The 24,600-nt window shown below is 45.2% G+C and overlaps 1 protein-coding gene across 1 annotated transcript in view; it reads left to right on the forward strand.

Moving 5' to 3' along the window:
* Positions 1-24,600, forward strand: part of SKAP1 (src kinase associated phosphoprotein 1) — a 159,585-nt gene that overhangs the window by 5,844 nt on the left and 129,141 nt on the right. The window contains exons 2-3 of the mRNA XM_075722878.1: positions 313-418; positions 10,749-10,774. Coding sequence (XP_075578993.1) covers positions 313-418; positions 10,749-10,774 — 132 coding nt within the window. The remainder of the gene's footprint in view (positions 1-312; positions 419-10,748; positions 10,775-24,600) is intronic.

The following is a 24,600-nucleotide window of genomic DNA, read 5'->3' on the forward strand; positions in this document are numbered from 1 at the left end:
TGGAGTTGCACTTTAGTCCAATAGAATTATCCATGTTTCACCTTCATCTTCCTTTTTTCTGCATGGTGGCTTCTTTGCAGTTGCTTATTTGCCATTGCAACTAGAGAGCAGCTCTGTAATTGCATGCAATATTTAGATCCTCTTCTATCCGCAATCAGTTCAATGTCTTAATTCTCCAAATGAAGTCTTCAGACTGACTGTTTCTAGATCAGACTGCTTGGTACGGTGCTTCAAGGGCTTCCCAGTGCACAGCCAAGTCTGGGTTTCTTACAAGAACAGGTTGGTTTTAACCTGTAATTCTCTCTTTCCCAGATGCTGAAAGTTATCTGGCGGATGGACTGCAGAATGAAAACTTGAGTGCTAAAGCAAGGGAGCAGAGGGATGCAATTCTCTTTGGCTTCCAACAAGTCAAAACCAGGTTTGTTATCTGCATTGCTTTCTAATGAAAGTGCTTCAGAACAGCGTCACGCCATGGGGTACCACACGCTGAATTCAACGAGCTGGACCATGCTTTGAAAGTTAATGGACATTCAGGGCGTGGCATAATGTGAGGGTGCACTGCACACTTGTCTGTACACTCTCCTGTTTAATCAGTTATGTGGTTGTCTGCAGGGTTGTCATTATTTTCGTTTGGAATTTGTTTTGCATTTCAAAGTAAAAAAAAAATCATGCCTTGGGCTGTGTCTGTACAGCGCTTTGCATATGGGTTACTTGATGCTGTCCTGTTCTTCCTTCTCCCTTGTGCTGGAGAGTATTTTATGGAAAAAAAAAATCCATCACTTGATACTTAGGCTTGTGGGTAAATCAATACAGTGAGCAAAGATTTGTGCTGCTGGCTTGCTGCTGAAAGTACCTATTTCACAAGTGGCTCCTGAACTCAAATATGTATTGCCTGGACTTTGATACAGCAAAAAGGAATGAAGAGGACTTCTTGAATTCAAACTCAGGTCTGATCTGGGTTCCAAAAATCTCGTGTCCTCAGGACTGTTCATGTCCTGTGTGAGAACACGAGCTGCATCATTTGGAGTGAAGCAAACAAAGGTTGTTCTGTTGTGCTAGGGGAAAATCAAGAAACATAAACAGAAAACAGGTTGCTGGAGGCTTAAATAAAACTTTCAGCCTCAGCTGCATTATATTTTTGGCTAGAAATGTGATCCAGAGCTTGCTGTTAATGCTCTAGTTATAAGATATGAGTTGTGTCACTTGAAGTTAAGACCTGACAATAAAACTCAGGGTGGCTGACTGATCTAAGCATCCAGTTTAAATAAAACTGCTGTCGAGTCCCTGAGAAGCGGAGAATTTTATCCTTCGGAAGGGCACAGCCAGACTCTATTCCCTGCAGTCCCACTGAAGAACTTTGCAAGATGCCCTGCTGTATCTTAATCGATCTTTCCTGCTGGCTAATTAAGCATCAGTTTTACTCAGCAACACGGGACTGTGTAATTATCAGCCTGGGTTGCCCTGAATAATTGAAACAAGCTGAACGCAGAAGATGGAAGCCTTTGGAAAACGGGGCCGTAGCATATCTAACGGAGGAACAATGTGTGTGTGTAGCAGTGTCCTGTACTATTGCAGAAGAAAGGGCTTGATTGCATGTTTATAACAGATTGGTGTGGTTTCTCTGAAAAATACCCACTCATTGGCAGGTACTGCTCTTGGATGGAAAGAGTTAAGTAAGCAGAATTCTGAACCTGAAGTTTGGGTCAAGCTTTTTGTCCTGAGAGCATGCAACTTTAAAAGTGCCAACTGTTTATCTTCATATAATGCAACTCTAGGTCTGTTTTTAATGAATTAAAACCAAATAGCGTGGAACTTGATAAACGTGTGAGGCACCTGGCAAAAATACTGGGTTGTTCTTGCTTCCCAAAGCAGGCGGTCTGTCTTTGTGTGCTGTTAGATTTGTGAACAGTGCTTGAGCAGCGGGGAAAGGTGCTGCTATGGCCATCATCCCGTGGACCTCTGGCTTCCCAGCAGTTGTGTGTGGCTTTGGGGACTTGCTCGAGAACGAGTAGCCTTGGGGCAAACACCGATGCCGTAACACAGAACTCAACCTTGACTCTTAGCTCTTTCTCAGCCTAAGAATACAATTTGGGATAAAGCTTTTGGAACAAAGTCATCTTAAAAAAGCAGATTTGGTGAAGCGGCCTTTGCATGAGGAGGAGAGGCAATATGCAAATTCCTTCTGGATGGTTGGGTTCAGATGTGGGCCTCAGTCCTGTTGCTTACTGAAATAAATTGCAGGTACTTCTGGAGGGGAAAGTGAGACCCTTGAGCAAAGACTACAGGGCACCGCTGATTTCCTACTTGTGTTTTATTGCTCGGTGGCATTTGGAAAGGGTGAAAAGAACAGAGTATACAGATGTCCTTGCTCTGACCCGAGCCATTAGTGCAATGATTTGTGGTGGGAGATTACTGTAACGATGACTGTATCTTTTTATTTGAAAGGATCTAAGCAGGTCTTGCTCTTGGGGATGAGGCGCGGGTTTGTCTCTTTGGGGAGCTTCCTGTGGCTTTTGCGGCGGGTGTTCAGGAAATCTTCAGCCGTCGTCTTCAGGAAGCGCCTGCCTCCCCCGAGCAGCCCCGCTCTCCGCATTTCACCTCTGCAGGGCGAAACACAACACGGCGTGTAGGGTTTCATTATTTGGGTTCATAATGGACATAAGTAAACTGCTCAACTACTGGGGAGAGACACATGCGTCTCTGAAAGGGAAGAGCTTCATCTAGTATGATTATCCTGAGCCAGTCTCAATAACTGTTCCTGTAACTTGGCCGTCAGGTCTTTATATCGCTGCTCTCCCCATGGCCTCGTAACGTTCCCCCACCAGGAGGTTTGCTGATGACTGTAATGTGAACAAGTGGTTGGGCTTTACGTCTCCATGTGCTACCTGTGAGGATATATTGTTCCCGTCTCGCCGCAAGAAGTGCGGTAGGTAGGGAGTGGATTGTGTTTGCAGGTTATAATTTTTTCCAAGGCAGTCTGGGGTATTTTTGCTCGAGGAGCTGTGTCGGAGGCGTTGCAGGCAGTGGCTGTGGGGAGGCTGTCACCATAGGGCTGAGTTATGAGTCCCTGTACCGTTTTACTTTCAGAATTCATTTGGTTATTTAGAGTGCACTGTTGTGTTGAAACACTTCTCTCTTCTTTCTCTCTTTTTTTTTTTTTCCCCCCTCCCTACTAACTCAGATCCTATTCCACTTTCACATATATGTAAATCCTGTCCTGGCAATTTTTTTCCTAATCATCTCTTTGGCTTTGTTGATAATATCTTTTTGTAATTGCTTTCTGTGATTGCTTTGCATGGCATCCAGGCAAACAAGCCACAGAACACAACTGGAGGCTTGGTCCCCAGGAATTACCTGTGCGAGGGATGAGGATCTCGCAGCACAGTAGCACATACAGTTACCCGTGTCCTGCCCGCAGGCTGAGGACCCTGCTCTAGTCCTGAACAGAAAAACAAAGTGTTTGTAATGGATACAAACTGCTTAAAAAGCAGCTTTGGTTTGGGGGAGGGTAGGCAGAGGATGTGGTGCTGTGGCAGGGTTTTGCTTGTCTTCCAGAAGCCCCAAAGGTTGTCAGTTGCTTCTGTTTTAGGTCTGTTGGTGCTGAGGGTTTGTTTCAAGTTGTTCCTTGGGAACGTTGCTGCTGTTTCTTGTGTCTTAACAAAGCCGGCTGCAGAGCTAGCAGCAGATGTCCGACACCTGGGATGAATCGGATACATGACTCCGCTCAGGAACACAAGCCCATTCTTGTCCTTTGGCAAGAGCAGTAACAAAAAAACCCCGTCTTCTTGCTGTTAAATGACCTCACCTCAGCATTTTGACACTTCTAGAGCAGTTACAATGGCAGGGGGTGAGATGGGGAGAATGGGATTTATTTAAAAATATGGAGATAAATAGTTCCTCCATCTCCTTGGAGTCAGCTAGTCATTTAAACTCCCTGTAGGAAGGCAAGTTTGCATTGATGGAAACAAATTCTTAGTATTTTTTTTTCCCCCTGAGGCGAAATGTAATAGTGCTAAAAGGAGGGCAAGGTAGACCTGTTGCATATCAAAGCAGAAATGAAGAGAAAGGGACTTAATTGATGTTGAGTTTCTTGCATACACCCACTAGGAAATCCAAAATAGACACTGAAACTGAAAACTCTAATTTGCTCTGCTGTGACTAAAACACTGACATGAACCTGAGGCCCAATCCTGTTACTCATAACTAATACACAGGACTATTTTTTGACATTCCTACCAGCAGCAGGAGCTCCAGCGTAGACCAGGCTCTTCACCTCTGGATAGCAAGCCCCCAAAATCTTGTTTTACTGCCTCGTTGTCTAATCCTCCTTAAAGTTTATGGCAATATTCTCAACTCTGCTACTGTGCTACCAGTGAGGAAAAGGCTAGACGTGGTCCTTTAACTCTGCAATGAAACTTCTCACTCATCGGGCATCTCCAGGTGATGTCCTGGCCCGCAGAAGAGAGCGAGCCTGCAGAAGCCAAGGTCTTCCCTGGACCTCCACGGTTGCTGTAGTGCCACGCTGGCATCTGTGTGCAGGGTGACAAACGCAGGAGTGCTGTGGCTGGCAGCGTGTTTGGCTTCCCAGCCTGGACAGCAGACACGTGCTCCCTGCCTGGTCGAGTGATTTAGGTCTCTAATGTAAGTCTGGGATGAGGTTTAAATGTCTAATTGCGTAGTGAAAAGTCCATAGCTGTCCTGCATCTTCAGCCGGAGCCTGGGCTCTGCCACCATGAGCCTTGTTCGTAACACTGAGGTTCAGAAAAATAAACACAGGCTCTGAGCTTAGAAATTGCTCACCCTTGGTGCAGAGGCGCAGAATGCAGCGGGGGTCTGAGATGCTCCCAGTGCCCGGGCGTATGTTTCCATACTCCATTTCAGTCTGAGCTGCATAAATACTTGTTTTTGGACTTAGTACCATCACCTAGTTCCTGCTGGGTGCTTGGCCACATCTGGCCCTGACGGTGTTACTGTCAGTAAGAAATCCCGCGCTTGCTGCTGGAGCTGAAACACCGTGGTTTGACCCCAAATGGACGTACAAGGGTAAAGACGACACAGTGTGACTGCCTCTGGTTTGGTGTGCTCGGGGTTGCGCTATGAATCTCAGCAAGGTGTTGTAGCATGAGGTTCCTGCACGCTGTCACAAACCAAAAAGCTTCTGGTTTCACTGGTTTACAGGTGTAGCTGAACCGTAGATACTCCAGCACCAGGGGAACTTTGCCTAATTATCGGGCTGAACTTAGTACTTTCTGTGGCAAAGTATTACAGTAGAATTGTAAGAGATTCACTAATGGAAATACATCCAAAATTTTGTCTAAAGCAGTGTGTTTGGCCTGTTTTAATAAACTTCTAACCATATTAACTACATCTATTGCTTCAATTTTCAACCTTGTTTTAAAGTTTTAAGATTGAAATTAAAGAAAATGCAATTTCAGGGTAATTTTGCTTCATTAGTGTAAATGCACTGCCTGTAATTCCTACCAATATTAAACTCATTATGCTGAATAACGTGTGATACCAAGATAAAAAGGAATTTAAGAATGTGACCTGATGGGCAGATAATTGAGCTCAGCACATTAATGCTAGGGCTAGACTATAGCCCCACCACATTGTCCTTAATTAGGCAAAGTGCTGTTCTCCTCCTTCATGTTCTTCAGAGAGCTGAAATTTATTTGCTCAGCAAGGAAACGATCTTGCTGAGCAGGATTTCATTCACGCTTACTTTGGCCATTAAATACAGATTTGTTCTGCAAAAAATAAAAGCAAGTCCCTGTCACTTCAGAAGCACTTAGCAGGTTTTGGATTTGCATTTTTCCATTCTAAAAACGAGCTTCCTCGAGTTGTGGGGGTTTTTTTTTTCCTTTGTGCAGGGGAGACGTGGTTCTGCTCAGGGCGGGGAGAGCACTGGCCTGAGGATGTGTAAGTGCACGCTGCACCAGCTGCTGTTAATGGAGATCTAAAGCCTCTCGCCACCCTGCACCGGTACCTCTGCGCCTGGGGGTGTGGGAGCACAGGCATTCCTTTAGTTTTCAACAGTCAAGTTTAATGCTAGCCGGTGTGATTTCTTTTTAAAGTCTGGTAAAGTTTCTGTTAGGATGTTCCCAATTTATTCTGTAATCTTGGTAGGGGATTTTCTTTTTTCCCTCCTTTTGGAGAGTGCTGAGGAAGGAATTCTTCTGTGTTAATATATGGCATGGCAGGGGCACAAATTCAATTCAGCTGTTATCATATTCTACCTGCTTTTATACCTGGGGTGAATGTGGCCATTCACTCTGCCAGTAATGCAGTTTGGTGCCTTCTGGGTTAGACTCGTTTCAGTAATTTGCATCATTTTCCATTCCAGCTGATAAAATTACCCCTGTTTCCCCATCCATTTCCTTGTGAATGCATTGTTAATCTGAAACCTGAGGACTGTAAATGATTGAAATTGTGTAACCAGAGTCTTTGCATAGCTGCTGCTGCTTCTGTAACGTTTAACGGAGAAATGCATTTGAAGTGGTTTGTAACTGACTTTGCTAATGGTGAGCTCCCCAATCCCATTTTCATCTTTTTTTCCTGCTTGAAATCTTGTACAGCATTGATTTTTAAAAATTTTTTTTGCAAACATTAAAAACCAACAAATACTGTGCACCAAACAAATTAGGCTGTCTTGAAATATCTAATTTAATAACATCTGTGGTGATATTAGTGTTCTTAATTGGACAGGAAAATAGAGGAAATTTGATTGAAACCTGACTTTATTTTATGGTTCCTGCTGAAAATGAGTCTGAGAGGAAAGTGGGGTTTAGACTTTTATAGACTTTAGAGCTGCAAAGAGACCATTATAACCATCAAGTTTGACCCCCTGCGTAACACAGACCGTAAGATTTCAGACAGCAATTTTTGCTTCTAGCCCCAAATGGGTCTGGTTTGACTCCTCCAGCTCTGGGATTTGCTGCAAGCAGTGGATGCTGGTGAGCAAAGTCAAGCTGTGGATGGGAGGAGGGAGTGAGTTAATCGTGTATCTTACTGGATTTCTGTGTGTTGATGGGATGTGGACCCCAGAGGACTAGAGGCCTGGGGTAGATCTGCTGCTTGAGTTTTGTGTAAAGGTTGGAAATGGAAGCATAAAACCAGATTATCTTGGTGGTCCAAGAAAACACAAGTCTTGCGCTCATACCAAAGGGCAAATCTAGACCTAATGTGGCAGGAATAATACTGACCTGGGGGGAAATTTCATCCTTGCATATGCCAGAGCTTAATCTGTGGGTTCCTGTTGGAGATGAGGCTTTCTGGCAAACCTGCCTGCTCTGTGACTCAATTTACCTTTCTGATGTGACAACAGCATTTTCTTCTACTGTTTCTCATGACAATTCACCCTCTGAGGTCTGCTTACACAGTTGAGTTGCAATTTTGATTTGGTCCGGTTGGAGACACTGCTACTAGGAGGCTGATGAATTAGAACTGGGATCTATGAGTTTTTCAGGAGCAAAGAACATAAACATTTCCAGAAAAGCGAGCCCCTCTGATGTTTGCCTGTTGAGTTTGTAACCTCAAAGGCTGCATGATCATGAGAAACAGTTTGTGTTTTCAACAGAACAAATCTGTGACTTCTTCCTGTCTGGCGCCAAATATGCACCGATGAGGTGAGAGAGGTGGGTGGTTCGTTGCGAACCATGGTGGGGGAAATACCTATAGGATGTCTTTTGTTAAAGTATTGGCAGTGCAACACTCGCTCTTTGGCTTTGTAATGGAAATCGGATATTTTTGGGTTAGTTCCTTGCTTTACGTATCACATCAAAATTCTCCATAGATTCCTTTGTAAGCTCCTTTGGCTGAAGCCAGTTAATCATCCTACAAGAGTTTTTCCCCCATCTCCCTCCACTTTCTTAAGGTCTAATGTAAATTGGACCTTCCTATTTGGCTGAAAACTCTTTGCTATGCTTTGCTGTAACTGGTTTTCTTCTTGGGGGATTCCACCCACAGCTGGTGGCTAGGAGCTTTTTTAGTAAAGTGCTTAAAAGGAACAGTTAAGACATGACCAAATATATCGCCTATTCCCAGACTTTCTGGTTAAAAGCTTCTCATTCATTTTCTTAGTCTTGGTGTTTGTGAGATCTAAAAATTGCTGATTAAGGATGAAAATGGCAAACCTGATCCCAAGGCACATAATCTCCAAAATAAAGATGCTGCTGAGGAAGGATTAGGCTTCTGGTTTCTAACTTCTACTGTCTGGCTCAAGGGGGGAGGCATATAGAACAACTATAATTTTTTTTTTTAAATTATAGTCCCATAATTTCTCACAGCAAATAACTTTCAGGGTAAACCTCCTGCAGAGCTCAAGAACAAAACGTTGTGTAACTGCCTGTTACCCCCAGACAGGGCGTGTTAAAGGCGTAACACGCTTGTCAGTACTGTCTTAATCGGGAACAAAAATCAGAATTGGCCTCAAGCTCTGGGCTCTGCAGAATGGCCTAAGATGACTTAGCCTCCTCCTGCTAGCAGAGTGCCTCCTCCTCCTCCTCTGCACAGAAACGTGCTTTATCCTCAATCTATAAGCACGCACGTGACTTACGGCTATAGATGTATTTGAACTTAGCCCTATTTGCTACCTGGGCTGTTGCAGCAAAATGGGCACTTTGCCCAAATAATTGTACTTCTTGGGTAATGCAGGAACGAGAGAGAATATTCTGGTCACCTCGGAAAATTGGGGAAAATATAACTCGCTGAGTAGCTAAGGCTGAAGTTACCTGTGGGAAGGGGTGGGGGAAGCACAGATGCTGAAATCCATCCTTCTCACCGCCCTCTTAGGCATGTACAAAACATCGGGGGAAAGAAAGAAATCCTATAAGTGAACATACTGAAAACACTGGCATCGTATGCGGGTGCCTTCTAACCTCTCAAGATAGGTAATTTATTCAAGATTTTCATGCAGTCAGTGGCAGTTGAAAGAATTAGATCATTACTCTTTCATCTTCCATAAGAACAAGACCATCTTCCCCCCACTCCAGATTAAATTTTAAACTAACTTTCGTTCTCTGCTTAATCCTTTCCAGAGTGAAAATGATCAAAGCATGAGATTAAAGACACATCCTGGTCTGATGAGATTAGAATTTTTGACTGTTTCCTTATGCTAAAAAAAAAAAAGGAAAAAGCAAAGCATCTTTTTGGTATTCCCCCCCTGCCTTAAATTTGATCAGAGTGAAGCTAACATGGGCTTGCTGGTCCAGTAGGAAATGGAACTCAATTTTACATTTTTTTTAAACCATTTTACTGTATTAAAAATGACAGAGGTTAGAAACAAAGCTCTTATACTTTTATTGAACTGGAATTAGAAGTGACAGAAAATCATTTTGGTCCTAGTGCAGTAAATGTTATCACTAAAACATGTTCAGGGGAGATTAGGACAGTCTCTCAAGCACAAGAGACAAAAGTTCACAAAACAAGAAGTGATTTTGCTGTCCTTGTCTCGCAGTCGTTGTCTGTTCAGGAGACAAAAGTATTTTGGCTCGCGGGGATGCTGGACTTGGGGGGGTCAGGGGAATGCAGGTGCCTCCTCTTGCAGAGCAGGGGTTGAGCCCAGGGAGGCGAGGCTTCTCAAATCAGATGTTGAATAATGTTTGAATTATCAAAGCAAATATCGAGTAACAGTTAATGCTGATTGGAAACAAAAGGCTGGAGCTGCTCTGATGGTTCCCCTGCCCTTGGACAGGTGGTGCTGCTCCTCCAGCCCTCAGAGATAAGGTGTAGCTGCCATAGGGTGGATAGGAAAGAGCTGCCGGGGGGGGGACCGCTGCCAAGAGCATCCAGGGGCCCAGTGAAACTCGCAGCCCTCGTGCCTACAAGGCACGGTGGTGTGGCTCTTTCCAATACAATACAGCTGTTATTTATCACTAAGCCTGTTCTCCCAGGGAAGTTTCTTCTATCTGTGCACATTTTTTATTTTTTTGTCCAAAGCAAACAAGTCAAATAAATATTATGCCCTTAATCAGAATTCTGTTGTTGTTTTCTAATTAATCTGTGTCAGTAGCTTGAATGTTTGTATTAAATCATTTTCTTCATGAAAGCTTTTAATGAGGAAACAAATTGATTGGATTTTTACATACTGGATTCTTGCCACTAATGCCTATAGACCAACCCTTTGTTACACATCTTGCCTGTGAATGGGTCACGTTGTGGTTTATCCCCAATGCTTGATCTGTTTCCAAAACTCACCAGTGCTGTTCCCTTATTGAAATGACTCAGATGCCAACCCGAGGTGCGCTCAAAGTGTGAGAGATGAAGAAATCATGGAGGATTTTTTTTTTGGCATGGCCAGAAGTGGGCAGCATGCGTACTGCCCTTTGCGATGCTGCAGCTGTAAGGGAAGGTGTGAGATGAGGTGAGGAGGAGTCATAGAACAGAATCGTGGCACAGTTTGGGTTGGAAGGGTCCTTTAAGGCTGTAAAGCAAAAGGTCATATAAACCTTTGCTTTTGGGGAAAGAGCTGTTCTAATGGAAGGAAGCTGGGAGCCTTTGAAACTTGTCAAGAGGAGAAGTGAAGGAGGTTCCTGGGGTAGCAGAGGATGTCGCAGGGCCAGCTAGCATCTGCAGGGCTCGTGGTTCCTCTCGGAGCTTCTTGCAGAAAATGCGTGGTGGCCATTCGCTGGGTTCCTGGCAGCACATCTGGCATAATTTCCCCATCTGTTACTTATTCATCAGGCTGGAAAAAAATCATTAAGAAAATAATGTATGCTTATGTCTGTCTTTTTTTTTTTTGGGTCTTTTAGGTACCACTTGGAATTTCTGCCCCGAGGTGAGTACAAGCCAGGGGAAGGAGGGGTGAGTTCTCACTGTTCTGAGCTTGGGGAGCAGGGGAGGGCTGGACATGCGTGGTGTTTTCTATGCAAGGTCAACAAGGAGAAGGGCTTAAACTGAATCTGTAGCTGTGTGTGGCAGTTCCTAGGGGTGGAAAGGGGCAAAGCTGTAGTGAGGGCTATAGCAGGAGCTGGGGTTGGTATTCTTTCTGGGCAGCAGAAGTCCATTTCTCCTTACCCTTGAAAGCAAATAATACAAAGCTGTGCGGTGCTGACATAAATGTACTGTCTTGGACAAGCGCAGGAAACTTCTGCAAAACTTCTGTCTCCAGAGGAGGCTTAAAGTTCAGAAAGGGCGGTATATTCCCGTGGGCCACTGACTTGAGAGGAAAGGCTGTTGGGTAACCTTCAGCAAGTTTCCTCCAGTCTCACTGCTTCATGTTAACCTGAACTTGAAACTGAATCAACCTCCAGGTGTAGACAAATGGTCAGGCTGTAAATTTTTCAGGACTGTGACCATCTCTTGTTCTGTCTGTTAACAAGCTGGGAGACTCTGATTGTGACTTTGATCTTCATTTCCGCAATAATGCGGGTGATGATTTAAACTTTCCAGGGTGCCTGCAGGTCATAAGCTGTGTCAGTGGGTACTTCTGCATACTTGGGGCAATTGATGGATATGCATTTGCCCAGAGCTGACCTGGAGCTCCTTTGACTCTGTCAGATCGGTGGAGCTTAGCTCCCATTCCTGATTTGGAGCACTGGGTACAGCCGAGGCGTGTGGTTCAGTGGGTTTGTCCTTTTTCCTTAAATAACGGTTGTGATACGTGAGCGCAGACAGAAGGATTTGCCAGTGTTCAAACAAGATGGGAGCTGAGGCCATAATAAAAATCGTTGCGAGTGTTCCAATTCAGCTAATCCTTCATTTACTCCAGGAATAAATTCCAGTATGTTACCTCCTCGATCAGGGCCCACTTCTAGCACATCCTGTCTGTCTGGCAGCACAGAAATGTCAGAAATGCAGCAGCGCTGCAATTCCCACTAGAACAGTGTTATCACATTTTAATATGAGCCTCGGTGCAGCCTCGGTGCTTCTAATTGCTTTCAAACCATTGTTTTCATGCGTTTGGTTGATGAACCCAGCATCTGGCATCATTTGAGAAAGTACAACAGACAGCTGTGTTCAAAATTAAAAAAAAAAAAAGAGGGAGAGAGGATTAGAACACATAAAAGGGCTCAAAATTAGATTTTTCTTTTTAATTTTGAAAGTTCATACAATTGAAAGGGTGGAGGAGGGATGCTTTTGTTCTTTTGAAATATTCTTTACTCTTTTGTAGAGTTGGAAGCCTAAGTAATATTACAAAGATTGGTTTGTAGAACTGTGTATAGATTTGTAAATGAACTGCCTGGCTTGCTTAAATGCCTTGTAGGAATCACCGTACAAGTGTTTGGGTCTTCAGGTATGTAGACATCTCCAAATGTGTCCTTATGTCGTCTTGAACTATACTACTCTGAAAAAAATGTACTAAGGAGATGGGACAGCTTGGGAGTTAAAACATGGGCTCGGGCACCATCTTGAGAGCATCAACTCCAGTTTGTGGTACCTTGCTGGGGGAAGGAAAGGTGGTGATGGGAAGTTGGTGCATACTGAATGGAAAAGAGCCAGAGAGCTACAATGTGGGGCTTGGATTTAAAGACATAATAAATCCCATGTGCCTGGACATATTGGTAAGAGGATGCAAAAAACCAGGCATAAATTAGCTGCCTAGCTGCACTGCCAGTGCATTTAAATGACAGGCTGATGTGGCAAAGGAAAAGGCTTCTTCCAAGAATGTTTGGGATTTTCTTTGTAGTATCTAGTAAACAGCTTTTCTAAAGGGGTTTAAGCACAACTTGTGACCACATTTGGTAAAGGCTGTTGAGCTCCTTGAACTTGGAGCCATGCTGAAATCCCTCTGAAGACCAAAATCTCAGTGATTCCAGCTATCCCAGCCTGTTGGTTTCTAGTATTGGCTGAAATGAATACAATCAGTCTTGGTACCTCCCAGCAAGCGGAAATGTATATGAAACAGGAGCGCAGGTCTTGTCTTGGGGATGAGTTGGGTAGACCAGTGCAGTTTCAGAAAGATGTCACTGAACAGAGCATAAGACGCAGGATGAGTTGCCATGCCCAATTCATATACACCAAGTGATGTTGTTGATTGTAGTGTGTAGCTACAAATTATTTTTGCCTTGTTCCTTAGGTGCTCTTTGAACAGAGCCCTAGGGTGACTCATATTTCCTTTTCGAGCAGGGCTGACTGCCTATGTGAAGCATTTTATACACTTAATATATTTTATGTATGCATGCCCTTGCTGTCTTGCAGCAACCTCCCCTTTGTGGAAAGAGAGCTAAGGAAAGTTGGCAAAGAAAATCTGGAGAGGACCTGGGTCAGTTGTAGCCCTCCCCCCAGTTCCCTTCTGCTGTTTCCGTCTCTTCTCACAATTCAGTGCAGGGGAAGCGTTCTGCAACAGCTTCGGTTTAGAAGAAACGAATGGTCTGAGGGAGCAGCGACAGGCCGTTCTGGGGTACTGCAAGGGAATCCAGCATTAAATAGGAGGAGAGGGAAACTGGAGGAAAGAGATGAGTATTTGGGAAGAGAGCAGAGGGACAGGGAGGAATGCAAAAGGAGGGATTAAAGAAGGAAAAGGTGCACATGTGGCTGAATGAGAGCTGTGCGTCAGGCTGCAAATTGGGCTTTGCTGGAGTGGGACTTTGCAGTAATTTGTCACTGGGGTGTTTCAGCTTCTCCATTCCCAAACCCAAAAGACGTGCAAAGATGGGCAAGTGTAAAAAGACAATATGGCCACTGGTGGAAGTGAATTAGATTAAATCATTGATGCCTGTATGGTATTTTGAGATACTCGGGAGCACAAGTCGCTCTAACACTCTGCTTGGAGACACAGACCTTTGGAAATGGAGAAAATGTGGCTCTGCCCTCCCAGCCGAGGGCTCCAGCCTGGGGCTGACAAAGAATTGTGCCCCCAAATCCTCCCGTGGGGTGCCTGCGCCTTCCTGCTGGGTGGGTGTCCCCTTAGCACGGCAGTGCACAGGGAACTCAGCCTCCACGTACTCATTCACACTGAAAAACTCACAGCAGATGCGGTTGTAGGCAACAACTCTTTACTTTATTTTGAAGAAAACAGCCCCAATAGATGAATAAACCCAGATTTATTTTCACTGAGCTTATGATAACATTTTTGCTTTCCCATAAAAAATTCATCCCAAACGGTTTTGTCTGAAGTGCTGCATGAGTATTTTCTGAACAGTAGGGTTCCTCAAAATATTCATAAGTAGTCAAAACATGCAAGACAGCAAGGGTTGTTGTTCCCATTTATTAAATCTAGGAAAACCGAGGCTCAAGAAATGTGCTTAATGTACCAGAGCATCTACAGGTGTGTCCAGGAATTGGGTCCAGATTTACTGCTTCTCCCAGCTCTGTGCCTTAACCCCAGAAAACGTTGCCTCTCTGAAGCAGGGAGGAATGAATATGAATGTATGGCAGGGAGGTGGGGTAAGGGACAAGCCGGGATAAAACATGACTTAAAAATTGGGAGCCTTCATGTTCCATAAAAGGATTAAGTAACAGTGTGGAAAGTCTTAGTAGGCCACTTATCTCATAGTATATACTATTTAGATGAAGTGCGTATCATTTTACCTCCGTTGGCCCTACTTACTTTGGCTCGGATGCCGAGTACTTCATGGGTCGCCGGTTGTTCCCGGCGTTGGATGTCGTAGCAGTGCACAAGGTGTGTATACACCCAAGGCACGCGTGTAGTTTTCTTTCGCTAACTGGCATTATACAAAGGCCTCGTGTTAGATTTATGAAGTAGCTTTTCTATATAAAGCCCCAAATCTATTGAATTGAACTGAAGCGGAGCTGGATGGGAGACGGAACTGTGCATTTCCCTAAACCGCTGCTCCCTGGTATTGCATATTTGGTTCATGTAGTTATGACAAGTACAAGTAGCAAATCATTAAAGCAGCAAAAACACCATCTTTACAGTAAAGATCCCCTTTGAAGCTGAGGCAGAGTGTTCCTGAATTAATGGAGTGCATAGTGATTTTACTAAGTTTTATTTATAAAAACCCCTCTTTGCATTCATGCCAAGAGTCTCCAGCTCAGTGGTAAGCAGGGTTCATACACAGAAACCCAGTCTAGATTTATGATGTGTTTGAAAACGCAAGGGAAAAAATATCAAATTGACAATATTTGTAACATATTGTTAAAATATCTATTCTATCGCCATGCGTGGAATTCCCCTGCTTTATAAACATGAGTGCCAGCTACAACCCTTGAAATGTCATAACACGTAGAGACAAAAAGAAAACAAAAAAACTTTTGTTGGAATGCCTTCTAAAGTCCCAGAAGTGTTTGGGTGGTGTGTGGAATGGAGAGTTAATTAATGAAAAATAAAATATACACAAAGGCATATGTTCTTTAACTTAAAAATGAAAAGCTTTAATATCAACACTTTTGACAGCTCCCTTTATCATTGCTGAAGCTTTGCTTCCTGCAGATCTGAGCGCGCAGTTCTTTGCCTCTGTGCGTGTATTATATTCTGGGCAAAGTAATCTGTGTAGAGACAGTATTTTTTGCATTGAAATCCCTCCTGTTTCATAGTTTTGCAAACTATGAGCAGCTGCACAGCTTTGCTTTTACATGGACTTATAAATTATTCTGCTACCTAAGGTATCGTGCACAAATTTTGGAGGCAAGTAACGATTATAGGAGAAAACAGAACGCTCTGCTTGGAAAAATGTCGTAGGTAGGAGGCAAGCGTCTGTGCTCTGGCAAGGGCTGTATGGAGGTGTATTTGCATTTTTATTTGCAGATACACATAGAAAAATCAAGAGGTATGTGTAACTTTGAAACTGTTGCTATTGCATTTTGAGTTTTCAAACCAGAAACCAAACCCCTTCCCTCCCCATCATGAAGCTTTAAAATCTTTTTAAAACCTGGGAGTCCAGGCCAAGGGCTGCAACAGGCGGTGTGGCACTTTTCAGCTGGAGAGGGCAAGAAAACTTGGCAGAGCACCCGGGTGTGCTGACATCCAGCCTTGTCCCAAGACAGGGCTGGGACGAAGTCTCTCGACCAACACTGCTCCCGTGAGCACCCTTGAATGTGGTTCTGCAGCGGTCAGAAATAGGTTTAGCTGGTGGGGAGCACACAGTAATTACGGGGGAGATGTTCACCCTTGACTGAAATCCATATTGCTGCAGCACAAGGAAATCCGAAAGGCCTTTTCCGTGTTTCTTGAAAACGCTGGGCACTTCTTTCCTTTTGGGCGTGTCCATTGCATGAAATGAGGGGAGGAGAAGGGAAAAGCCCCCAAGAATAAACATGTCGTTCGATTTAAAAATTGCGTTTACTGTTATCAGTCTTTACTTGGAGCCAGCAAATGAAGAACTTGCAGAATTTATAATAGGATTGAAAGACCAGGTAACAGCAACTAGCAGGGTTGGGTTATTCTGCAGTTAATGTCAAAACTTTCATGACCCTTATTGAGAAGAATTAGGTTAATGAGGAGGGCTTTTTGAACTCTTTTTAAACCAGCCCATTGATTTAAAACTTCTTACGAACTTGAGGAAAGTTTCCTGGTTTGGATTACTAGGTGCTTCTTGGAGATCTCAACTTCATTAATCAAAGTGTTCGAGTTACTGAGTCGCCCGTAGTCCTTTGAAACCCATCCCAATTGTAACACCTTGGGGCAGAGCTCGCCCTCTTTGTTCACATTCGCAGTGTCCCGTGCTTCCCTCCCTGGGGAAGTTCAGAGCATACCAGACTCTTAAGAATAAAGCAATGCACCATAAAGAAGGTATAAAAATGTCAGTAAAGATGCTAAATATACAGCAGTTTGGGGAGCCTCAGTAAGTTAAATATTAACAAGTTCTATTGCTCTCACTTTGGTCAGTTAATAAAATACTCTAATTATTAGATTGTCTAAATTGCCTGATGTGCAGCTTTGGAGATAGAGAGCCTTCTCAAATGAACCCTCTGTGTTTTCCGAACTTGTTTGAGTAATAGGAATGTGCTGCAGCTTTCTTTTTATAAAGAAATCTCAGGGGTTATTGTAATGTGCTTAGATGAACACGCAGCCCAAGCGTTGCTCTGTGCTCGTGCAGAACAGAAGAACGTTCAAGAAATTGCCCCAGCGGGGATAGAGCACAAGAGCGTTCACACACAGTGTCACCTGAACTTTCTCACAGTGGGTAACAGACCCTCCTGCTCCACAAAAATGGGCAAAAGGGATGTAAATTCTCTGTTTTGGCCATTAAGGTGTTTTGGACCCCTTAGGAAAAGGAGTGCCCTGTTGTGCACTCCTGAGCCTCACTGGGGAGCGGGGAAATGGGTGCCCTCTGCATCCGGAGCCCTCGCTGCCGAGGTGGGGCCGGGGGTGCGGCACTGGGTCCCGACTCCTGGGTCTTCCAAGGCTTCAGCTGGCTCAAATCCGGAGTTTTGAGTCTCTCTTCCCCCTTCTCCCCACAATGACTTCTGTGTTGCTTTGGTTTGTAGAGCAGTAACCCCATCCAAATCATCTACAACGCAGTAATTCTGCCCTTCAGTCGGGCTCCATCCTGAAACACAACTGCCACATCATCCTTTGCGTTATCATAAATGCCTGAGGGGCATCATCTCCAGTCCCTGGAGCGCCTATCGCTCTGCTGTACGTGCCTGTCTTTGCATTCACCGTCCGCAGTTATCTTTTCTTAACAGTGAAAATTGCTGCAGATACGGGCAAGACAGCCTCCTTGTGTCTTGTCATTGGAATATGCTCGCTAAACTCCAGCTCCCTCGTGGGTTAGTTCTGTTTATTCCTTGTTCGCTTGGAAGGGTTTTGGCTAAGAAAATATGCTGAACCTTCTGACACTGCAACGGACATTACTCAAAACTATTTGGTCTGTAGTCTCCTCTTTGGTACCAATGATGTTGACGTCTTTTTTTAGATCCCAGACTGTATCTGCAGAACTGTTTGTAATTATTGCACTGCGCAAGCGTGGGCTCTGGCTTCACAGGCGCTGTTTTGCTGTGTTCCTAGCAGAGCTGGTACCTCTGAAGATGAACCTAAGCGCAGATTTGTGATCTTCCTCTGCCTCGGTATCCCCATCCTTTAAATGAAAACCTTCTCTCTTCAAAAAGGCTCACAAGGAATAATTTATTAGTGGACAGAAATACAAAGTGTTGGTAGCTTTAGGCTGGTTTTGCTCACATTGGATGGGCTTTGTATTTCACTGATGTGTTACCGAGTCAGAAAAGAAAGAATAAATCTTGTTTACTTGTTTACGTCCCGTGGGAATCTTCTGCTGCGCTGGGTTTCAGGCTTGTTCCTAGCAAGGCTGAAATGTGCTGTGCTTCCCCTGTCAGGCAGCTGTTCTGTGTAGCTGCTGCCCACTTGAGAGGCAGAATGTGCAGTGCCTTTACTGAAAGGGTGCCAAGGATTGCGAGAGAGGAGCCGGGGGGAGGGAGGGAGGGAGAGAGCAAGCACGCAGCGTGAAGAGGAAGAGAAAACCGGAGAGGAGAGCTCAGCCGGGAATGACACAAGGGGCTGGCAGGGGATTAGAAATACAGAGCAATGGGAGAGATGCAGCGTGAGCTCAGCCGTTTCTTCGTGTCTCCCTGGGTCTGGGGGGTATCTGGGCCCCCCCAGCCTCGTCAGCTCTCTGGATTCAGGAGAAGCTTTGCTGCCTTACGGAGCAGCCCTGCCAAAGCCTTTTGGGCAAGGCTTGCGAGCTGCAAGCTTCCTGACTGTCACTTGTGGGGTGGCCTTTTTGGTGTGCGAGTTGGACTTGGGTTTTCTGTTGTTGTTGCTTTTTTTTTTCCCTTTTTAGGAATAAACCCATAATCTGTTGTGGGAAGACTTTGGTTTGAATATCTGCATATCGGATCAAGGGCCTACAAATTAGTAACTTCCAGGTTATTTTCTGTTTTCTATAATTGTGAAGGGGTTGTTTTTGCCATGTGACAGGGAGAGAAAATACTTTAACCCCAGCTGGCTCTGAGCTTCTCGGCCTCCTTTGGGTTTACTCTTGCAAAGCCAAGAGTTGCAAAACTCGATATTCCTTTTGGTGTAATAAAATGCTTGGAGCCGTTGCAGGGCTTTGATTCCCCTCCCTGACAACAGGAGTAGGTTTTGCATCCCAGAAAGCTGCGATTTCCCCCTCTCCGTGCTTTAGGGGAGTCTGCTCTTGCCCTGCCCGGCTCCTGCCTGATGGGCTGCATTAAGCCGGGGGGGGCTCGGTCGCCTTTCTCCGCCCGTCGGGGGCCGGGGCTGGTGCGGGGCTGGGGGCGGCCGCGCATCCCCGGCTGCTGCCGCGCGCTGCAGCCCGACCTGCTGGGCACCGGCGCTCACTGCACCCGCGCCCCGGACACCTTTGAACACCAGTGGGGTTTTTTTTTTTTGGTTTTTTTAGCGGCCCGTTAACTCGCTGTGCTGCGTCTCGTTAGCAAAAACCAGACGGCGAGCGCAGAAAATTAGGCTTGGAGTGGCTTGGCTCGTCAGCCAGCCGAAGCCCTGCTTGGGTGGACGCTTCTAAAGCAATGATAAATCGGCCGCTCCTGCGTGCCAGCGGGTCCCTCGCGTGGCTTCTGACCCTGCTGCCGTGAGGTGGACCTGTCCCGCTGATAAAACATAGCATAAGCAGAGCCGGGGCCCGCGCTCGCCGTGGCCTTGCTTGCCTCCTGAGCCAGGGACAAAGTTATTTTCCTTCTGTGCATGATCTCCGCATCCAAGAAAATATTTATTTAGCGGGATAAACACTTAGAGATCTGCAGATAAGGACATTTTTCCTTGTAGTTTGTAAATAATACCACTGTTACTGGTACAGCCTGGGGAGGGGAGGACAGACACACATGCGTATCACAGTGGCGTGCAATAGAACACACGGGATTTTCAGGCACACACAACGTTACCCGCGCCCCGGCGCTGTGAGGAAGTCAGCAGCCTGTATGAAGAAGGTGCAGAAAATCTGCATCCACCAGACCTCAGCCATTCACATATTAATCACAGGAGCCAACCACACAGACCCAAATGGGCGCTTAGGAGCCGATGAAGCCTTTAAGGCATTCAAAAAAGAAACATCATACATTTTCTAGCACATAAATGTGTTTAAAAAGGTATGTAATTTATAATAGCGATGTTGACAGACCTTTAACTACATTCCAAAAGCTAAGCTATAATATATTTACATGTGAGCAGTACTTACTGTGTGGGTGCGTCTCTGTTGATGTGTTTCCATGTGATTCTCCATAATTTCAGCAAGTGATTGTAGTAAGGGATATTAAACCATAGTATTGATAATACTTTTACAGCTCTGCTTTGGGAAATGCATTACTGCTAAATTAGTCCCTGAAAATCTAGAGATATTAACACTGTCGAGCATGAAGGCAGATGGGATTTGGATCAGAGACCTTTATTTGTAGTACGATACTAAGGAGTCATTACTTTAAAGCAGGAACTTCGTTTCCTTGAATATTAACTGGAGTTGGGGATTTTACTTCCGCTTTGGCATGAACGAGCTTATCATAAAAGAGTAAATGGAACTCGCTTGGTATTGATTTTTCTTATGGTCTAAAAAGATGCTTAATGAAACTCTAGGTACCTAGATAAAGACCTTCCTGAATGCAAAGTAAGCTTAATTGCAGTTCCCTTAACAAGCTACTGGAGATGATTTTTTTTTTTCTAATACAAAGCCCTTTCACCTATTTAGATTGTTTCTCTTCCTGTGTGTGCCAGGATGCATTAATTCAGCTCTTTTTTTTTCCCCCCTATGAGAGGCAAACTGCAGCTTAAAGAAAGGATAACTTCTTTGCCAGTTCATGTGTGGAAAAAATTTCAGTCTTGGGGTACTTCATTTTTGAGGCCTCTGTAAGAGGTTTTAGTCTTAAAAGAGTCTGTCTGAAAAAAACTGTCCCTCCCTTCTGCAGAAGGGGAGATGGGCATGGAGGCACGTTCTGACACCGCACAACAGAACCGTAGCAAAACCAGAGCCTGAGCTGAGTTTTTTCTAGCATTTGTCCTAAGACCTGGCATCTGCCAGATCCTGCAACTACGCCAGAGCAGAGGTGGGGCTTTTATTTTTGCCGTCCAGCGTTGCAAGCCCCAAAGCAAATAGGAAGGGATGTTCAGAGCGCTCCGTTCCTCGCAGAGAGCGGTGTTTGAGCTCCAGGTTGCGGAGGAGGAAGCAACAGTGTGTTCCCTGATTGTGGCGACCCTTTCTCCTGTAGGTCCTGCTTGTGCTGCTTGCTGGTAGCGCTTAATTAGGTTCTTTTTATTCTCCTCGTGGTAATTTTTTTTTATTCCCCCCTCCAATGCAGGGGGTCTGCCAGAGGCTGCGTCTCTGCCTGATGCCAGCTCTGTGCGACGCCCGCGGGTCCTGCAGGGACCTGGTGCGACCTGCCTGGCGCTGCTGTCCAAAGTCGCCGGGCTCCGAATTGCCACCCCCTGCTCTGCTGGGGACACCCCCATCACCAGAGACACAATCTGTCCCCTCTGCCATTTGCTCAGAGTCGCTACATCTAAAGCACGATACCCGTGTTAATTGCACAGAATGCCTCCAAGCCCCTCTTTCTGCTGCTGTGCGAGAAACTGTTTCTGCAGAAAATGTCAGACGGCTAAAAGATGGCATAATTTTTTTTTTTTTTTTTTTTCTGTGCCACAACTATCACACAGCAAGAAAGCCAGGTATTTAGCACGCTTGGGGGTAGCCAAACAGTGCCAGGGGAGCCTCTGGATGAGGTGTAAGCCCAAGAAACCTCTTGCTCTTTCCCTTAGAGTCAATCTTGCTTTTGTTCGTGCTCCAAAGAGTGGTAAGTTGGGGAATTTTGCTGAGGATTTGAGTAGGAAGATAGAGCAGCTTTGCGTCAGGTGCAGAGTAATTATTTGCTGGGGTTCTGTGCTATTTGGTTTTTATTCCCTGTGTTTTCATTAAAAGCTAATGAGTTTTTTCTTCATTGAGAACAATAGCTTGGCCCCTGACAAGTTGTTGGTTATTTTTTCTGCTTGGACTCAACTAGCTGTTGCTGCTCCATAAACTTTATGGAGAAGTGGATTAAAGCACAAGAAGTTCTCATAATGCAAATCCAAATAGAAAGGCAATAGGATTTGTTTTAAGTAGCTAAGTGTGCGGAGTTTTTGTCGATCTTTTTTTTGTTACTGAAACTGCAAGCGATGTTTGAAAATACTCCTAATACTAAACCAAACAAAATGCCTTTGTTTGCGTTGATTTGTGTTGCAGCAGTTCACACAATTTGGAGTCCTGCTGTGCTTGGCGTGGTACATATATGTGCGTACTGCAGCCTGCGTGTGAGCGGGGTATGGTAGCTCGCATGAGCACGTGAAACCCCACTTTCCACTCCTGCATGGGGACAGCAAGAAAGAGCGCATTTGTGGCGACAGCCCCCCTATATGATATTTCATGCCTGGGAATTATTCTGCCAAAACAGAGACCCGTGGCTTGATTCTTCCCCGTGGTTGACGTGCGCGCCGGCTTCTCCTGCCGTTAAAGCCCGTGACTTATTCTTGCGAGTAACTTTCCTGATTGGGCCCTTGTTCTTGTTCCAAATGGTTTCCCGCAGCCGCGCGCCGATGCGTGCGCCGTGCCTCCCCAGCGCGGCGGCTGCGCCGTGCCTCGCTGCCTCCTGCTAGTCGGGAACCAGGAGCAGTTTGCTCGTTACCGCAATAATCCTGCACCTGTAGCTCGTTATAGGGGACCACCTGTTACCTTGGTGTTTGCTTGAAGAGCCGGCTTTAATACGGCGCAGTTTGGTTGAAAGAAAATGTGCTTTTGAAGGGGCTGAACGGGCTTATGGAAACTGTCTTCTAATGCTGGCATCTTCGCATCACTGCAGATAGTTGAGCCCGCAACGCTGCAGCACGGCACGGAGAAAGGCTCCTCATTAGAATGAGTGCTGTGTTCTCCTACGCCACTGAGCTGGTGCTGTTTGGTAGCAGCTTTTTATATAGGCTTTTTAGAGCCTTTTTATTTGAGGATCTCAAAGTGCTACGGTAAAACAGGGAAGAAACATCCCCTTGTCACGCACAACTGAGCAAAGCGCCGAAATGACTTCTCCAAGGTCAGGCGGTCAGTGGCGCGCTCATGGATGCGCTCCGCTTCCCCGAGCCTGGCCAGCGGAGCGGGGGGTTTCGGTCTCTGCTTTTTAACCCCTAATCGCTTATTTTTCTCATGAAGGTGCACGCATGAGTTTCACTTTGTTGTAGCATAAGCGTAAGCATTGCTTACTCTTCGTGACTTAGAAGTAGCCCGTGGATGGAGGAAGACTGCGGTACCACCTCTGCTGCTGTCTGATCCTGCAGGAGGGATCAGAGCCTGCCCTTCTGGGCCAGGGACCTGCAGCTTGCTTCTTGGCATGAGATTAGGAATGCAGATGCTGAATGATGCGCCTCCCCAAAGGAGAAAAGTTATTTTCTGAATTTCCTTTTTCTCCAGAATCTGATATTCTGCGCTGTGTGCTGGGATGGCTGCTGGCAGCCAGTGAGCGTAGAGCTGGGAAGAGATTTGATTGCTGCTTGGGCTCTTCCCCTGTTAGGAAAGTTGTAATGGCTTAAAGGGCTGACTGCCAGGGACCCCTCTGTTCTGTCACTGACCCCCATAGGCCCTTGCTAAATCTCAAAGTCAAATCTTCAATCAGTTTTTCAAGGCCTTTGAGCTTATAATATCAGCAAGACTATCATGGTGTCTGGCACCCAGTGTGATTTGCTTTTTTAAGGAACTGATCTGTGGGAAGACAATCTTGTGTATGTTATGTTCTTCACAGCCAGATTGTTCCTTTTGGTGAAGAATTGAAGTTTTCTTGAAAATGTGCCCTTGAATGCAGGAGCCTGGGGTCTCCGAGAGCTTCATGCTCGGAGCAAGCAAGGGAAGGTTGCAACCTGGGATGTTGGAAATAAAATATCAAAAATATTGTCATGTCTTTCTGCTCCTGGAGACTTAATGGTGTCTCCACTCTGTTTCTTGGTGGGAGGAAGAGCGTTGTAACCCTCCGTTCCAGCCCTTGGTACCCTTTCATCAGTGCTTGATTTAAATTGTGGGGCACGGTTCCTCTGTTTGCTGAGATAAAACTTGGTTTTAGTGTTTGAACACAATTAACATCAACTGAAAACTCACCTTTTGTGCTGTTTGTTGTGTGTTGAATGAGTAAGCAGCTGTCTTTACCTCTGTTATCAGCAGTCTGGGCTGTGTGTATTCAGGAAATGTAAGGCAAAAGCTTGAAAGACCACTTTTTCGCTTTGTTTAGGGTGAGTAGTATTTTCTTCTACAGGTAGGCTAGCTGCACTCCATTTATATTAAAATTTGATATTAACGTCTGTCACTGCAGTATCAAAGTGCCTTCTGCATAGTAGGAAATTCCCTAGCAAAATGTCTGCTTACAGAAAAATTCAATGCAACATCAAGTACGAGGAGGTAATAGCTCCTGCCTCCGCACAGACACATTGCTTTGTTAATTTGTATGTGGCTGCCTGTCATAGGGAGACAACCTTTTTTCCCCTACCACTCTTCACTTAAGGCTCTCAAAGCTTTTTCTTACAATATAGGAAGATTCTTCATTCTAGGGAAGCAGGTAGCGTAGTCCTCCATTTTACAGATGGATGATTTATGCGGAGGTCATGTACTGAGGGCAAGAACCAGGAATTGGACGTAGCTCTGGTAGTTTGGCCTCAAGACTGGTATTTCCAGCCTCCTCCTTGTGTGCCCTCCAGGTGTGAAGTCTGTACATATCCGGCATGAGTGTTCGTGCAGCAGGAATATGCTGCCTTGGCCCTAAACAATG

This window comes from Pelecanus crispus, chromosome 18 (assembly GCF_030463565.1).
Source record: "Pelecanus crispus isolate bPelCri1 chromosome 18, bPelCri1.pri, whole genome shotgun sequence".
Classification (NCBI taxonomy): domain Eukaryota; kingdom Metazoa; phylum Chordata; class Aves; order Pelecaniformes; family Pelecanidae; genus Pelecanus; species Pelecanus crispus.